Source organism: Cynoglossus semilaevis, chromosome 8 (genome assembly GCF_000523025.1).
Source record: "Cynoglossus semilaevis isolate Cse_v1.0 chromosome 8, Cse_v1.0, whole genome shotgun sequence".
In the NCBI taxonomy this organism is placed as follows: Eukaryota; Metazoa; Chordata; class Actinopteri; order Pleuronectiformes; family Cynoglossidae; genus Cynoglossus; species Cynoglossus semilaevis.
Genome location: NC_024314.1, coordinates 25,878,340 through 25,881,613, shown reverse-complemented (window position 1 = coordinate 25,881,613; position 3,274 = coordinate 25,878,340). Strand labels below are relative to the sequence as shown.

Sequence of the window (3,274 nt, the reverse complement as noted above, 5' to 3'; positions counted from 1 at the left end):
ATATATATATACACATATATACATATATTGTGTGACTGTGACATCCACTGATGCGAATTTTGGCAAGACAAAGTAATGTCGACTAATGTTGAAATTGAATGGTTTTGGGGTTTGTTTTCTTCTTTATTTCTGTGTTTACCTCAGTGGAAAGTCGACCAGGGAGTCCAGTTTGTCCCTCATGTAACGGCTGTACGAGAAGCGCTTCAGATGGACCACCAGTACCGGCGGTAGGGACCAGAGGTCCAACTTCTTCGTGGCCTGCTGGTGCTGCTTACAGTTTGGACAGTACCTGTGGGACCACACACACACGGGTGAGGAAGTGAATAATGACGCAGGTGGCTGGTTTAACAATCCGCAGGTTACTTATTATTTATTTATTATGTTATTTTTTTTTTTTTAAATGTTATGGAATATCGATACGGTATCGTGAAATATCAAGATAGTTTCTCACCATGGATCCTCCGCTCCCAGTTTCTCTTTAGTGGTGAACAGCTCGATGCAGTCCTTCAGCTTGAAGAAGGCCTTCTTCTGAGGCTTGTACTCCATGCTCTCGTGTTTGTCAAAGTCCTGTTCAGTCACAGAGACACACACAGACGTGAACACACGCAGCATCACATCATTTTGGTCAGAACAAAAAGTCGATGCAGGAAAATTATCTGATCTGTTCAAAGGATTTTTTTTTTTTTTTCAATGACACGAGGCAAAACCTGTGGTTCTGACTCAGGTATATTTGAGGTATAGAAGACTTCATCCTGTCATGTCCTGACTGGAGATTAGATATTCTGAAAGGATGCAGCGTGTGCTGCAGAAATTAATCTCGCGGCCCTGTCGCTCCGGTCTGGGTCACGTTGCCATATTTCATTACATGAAAACATTTGGCAGACTCCACTCTGTCGTCCACTCCCAGGCTGTACGTGATGTGCTTAAAGCGATATGCAGCCTCTCTGACTCAGTGAATGTGTAATACTAGATGAAAGCCTAGGAGAATTCTTCAAAAAAAAAAAACAAAAAAAAAAAACGCAATACTGACTTTACCTCAACAACGGTCTCGTCAAAATACTTTTTCTTCATCTCAGGTTCCCAGTCCAAGGAGAGGTAGGAGCGGTCTGTGGAAAGCAGATGCGTAGATTAGTCGGCCATAATCTCATCATCTTTCTTCACTCTTCAATTCCTAGCCAGAGTGATTTATTCTGTCACTTATGAAATTACTACTTTAATTATACACGTATATTTCATCCATCAGTTGAAGTACGTCCTTGGAAAGTCAGCGAAACATAAAACTGATGATATCGAGACGCTCTGTGTTCTTCTTCTAAAACAAATGTTCCTGCAGGTTCCCGGTCCGTACCACTGAGCCGGAGGTGTCCCTCGTCAAAGCGGATCTGCCTGGTGTCCTCCTTGATGAGGGAGAAGTCCGTTTTGCCCATGTTGTTGAACTGGAATGTAAAAAGTCTCTTGCGGCTGTTGTTCTCAGCCGTCTGCTGGCCTTTGCTGGAGTTCTGTGGACCACCAACCATGCCGTTCTCCAGTTCGATGTCTCCGCCCATCGAGTCCTCCGATTGGCTGTTATCATTCTCGGAGGGCAGCTCCTGATCCTGACTGGATTCGTCGTCCTGCTCGTCGGTCTCCATTTCACCTAGAGGACAAAAAACGTAGTTTTTTTACATGATTTCTTTTTAAAATTAGGTAGTTTTTTTTACATGATTTCTTTTTAAAATTTCTATTTGACAAAAGGTCAGAGGTTAGGAAGACTGGAGAACACACACGCACTTGGAGAGCCTTCCTCCAGAAGTCCATTAGTGGCATTCCCATTGACAGTGTGTTGTTTGGATGGCTGTGTTTCTTCACATTCTTCCTCTTCTTCCTCCAATGAAGAACGAACAAACCGGCTGTGGCCACAAAAAATAAATAAATATATATACGTATATTTTGTTTCTCAGCTTCTTGTAACATTTGACCAGAATTCACTGGCATCACGGAGACACTTCACCACTTCACCTACCAGAGACGCAAGAGCAGCATGTTATAGAGTTTGTCTTCACTCAGGGTCCTAGGCACAGCGATGAGGAACGGTTGTCCAAACAGCGGCGTGCTGGTGTGGTTGTAGCCCGACTGTTTGTACTTCTCTCTCAGGTGGACCGGAATCACCACGTGTTCCGTGTCCTCCATCCTGTTGACCGCCACCTCAAATCTGAAATTAAAAAAAAGGACACAGAGACAGAGCTTTTCAAATTACACTCTACTTACATCGGTAACGTGGATGAATGAAGCTTCAAAAACAGGAAGACGGACAATTTAAATATGGATTTAAATTGTTCAACGTCACACAGTCTGTAGTTCGTAGTAGAAATGTGAGCGAACTAGAACTACACTCAGCCAAAGTTTGACACTCACACATAGATGTCATCTCTCTCCATGATGCTGCTGAGGTTCTCGTTGGTGGCAAAAATACGATGGAAGCGGTGATTGTAGATGTCAGTTACAATCATCTGGAGATGTAGGGGAACACACAGAGGAACAGGTGTAGAACGTGAGGCCGGTAAAACTCAAAATACACAAATCTGTGAAGTTTTATCATCATGAGAAAAGACAATTTAGCTCATTTTTGCCAACCACCTCAAACAGTGTGTTTGGGAGTGTTCATATACATACAATCATATATAAAGATATACACGCATATATATGTACATACATATTTAAATATATACGCATATATATGTACATTACAGACATATATTCTGTATTCATATGTACATACATATTTAAATATATACGCATATATATGTACATTACAGACATATATTCTGTGTTCATATGCACATACATATGCACATATATGTATATACACATACATATATGCATACAAATATATATACATATATGTGCCTACATGTGTATCTAGATACAGTATATACATAAACACATATATACAGTACGTACATATACAGACATATACAGTATTCATATGTACAATATATATATATGCACATATAAGTTAGATACATTACATGAGTTTTACTATTTGTTTTTACCTTTTTTTAGTTATAGATTTTTATATATTGCGTAAAATATGTTGGTGTTTTATATACTGTAACTTCCTGTTACTTTATTTACTATATTTCAAGTGCAGCTGTACTATTTCTGAGTTAGGGAACCTCACACCCTTGAACAGGGTAGAGAGAAAACATTTTATAATGATCTAAGGCTCTTTTCTTTGGTGGTGCTGCTAAAATAGTCAGTGAATGAACTGTCAAACGGAACTATGTTTACCTTG

The 3,274-nt window shown here is 40.1% G+C and overlaps 1 protein-coding gene across 5 annotated transcripts in view; it reads right to left on the bottom strand.

The window, feature by feature from the left end:
* Positions 1-3,274, bottom strand: part of usp15 (ubiquitin specific peptidase 15) — a 20,997-nt gene that overhangs the window by 2,804 nt on the left and 14,919 nt on the right. For 3 of the 5 annotated variants that reach the window (XM_017034796.2, XM_017034798.2, XM_017034800.2), the window contains 7 exons: positions 2,395-2,491; positions 2,003-2,191; positions 1,765-1,889; positions 1,349-1,636; positions 1,036-1,106; positions 452-567; positions 140-289 (listed from right to left, as the gene is read on the bottom strand). In XM_017034796.2, coding sequence (XP_016890285.1) covers positions 140-289; positions 452-567; positions 1,036-1,106; positions 1,349-1,636; positions 1,765-1,889; positions 2,003-2,191; positions 2,395-2,491 — 1,036 coding nt within the window. The remainder of the gene's footprint in view (positions 1-139; positions 290-451; positions 568-1,035; positions 1,107-1,348; positions 1,637-1,764; positions 1,890-2,002; positions 2,192-2,394; positions 2,492-3,274) is intronic. The other 2 variants (XM_008315887.3, XM_008315888.3) reach the window with 1 other exon arrangement.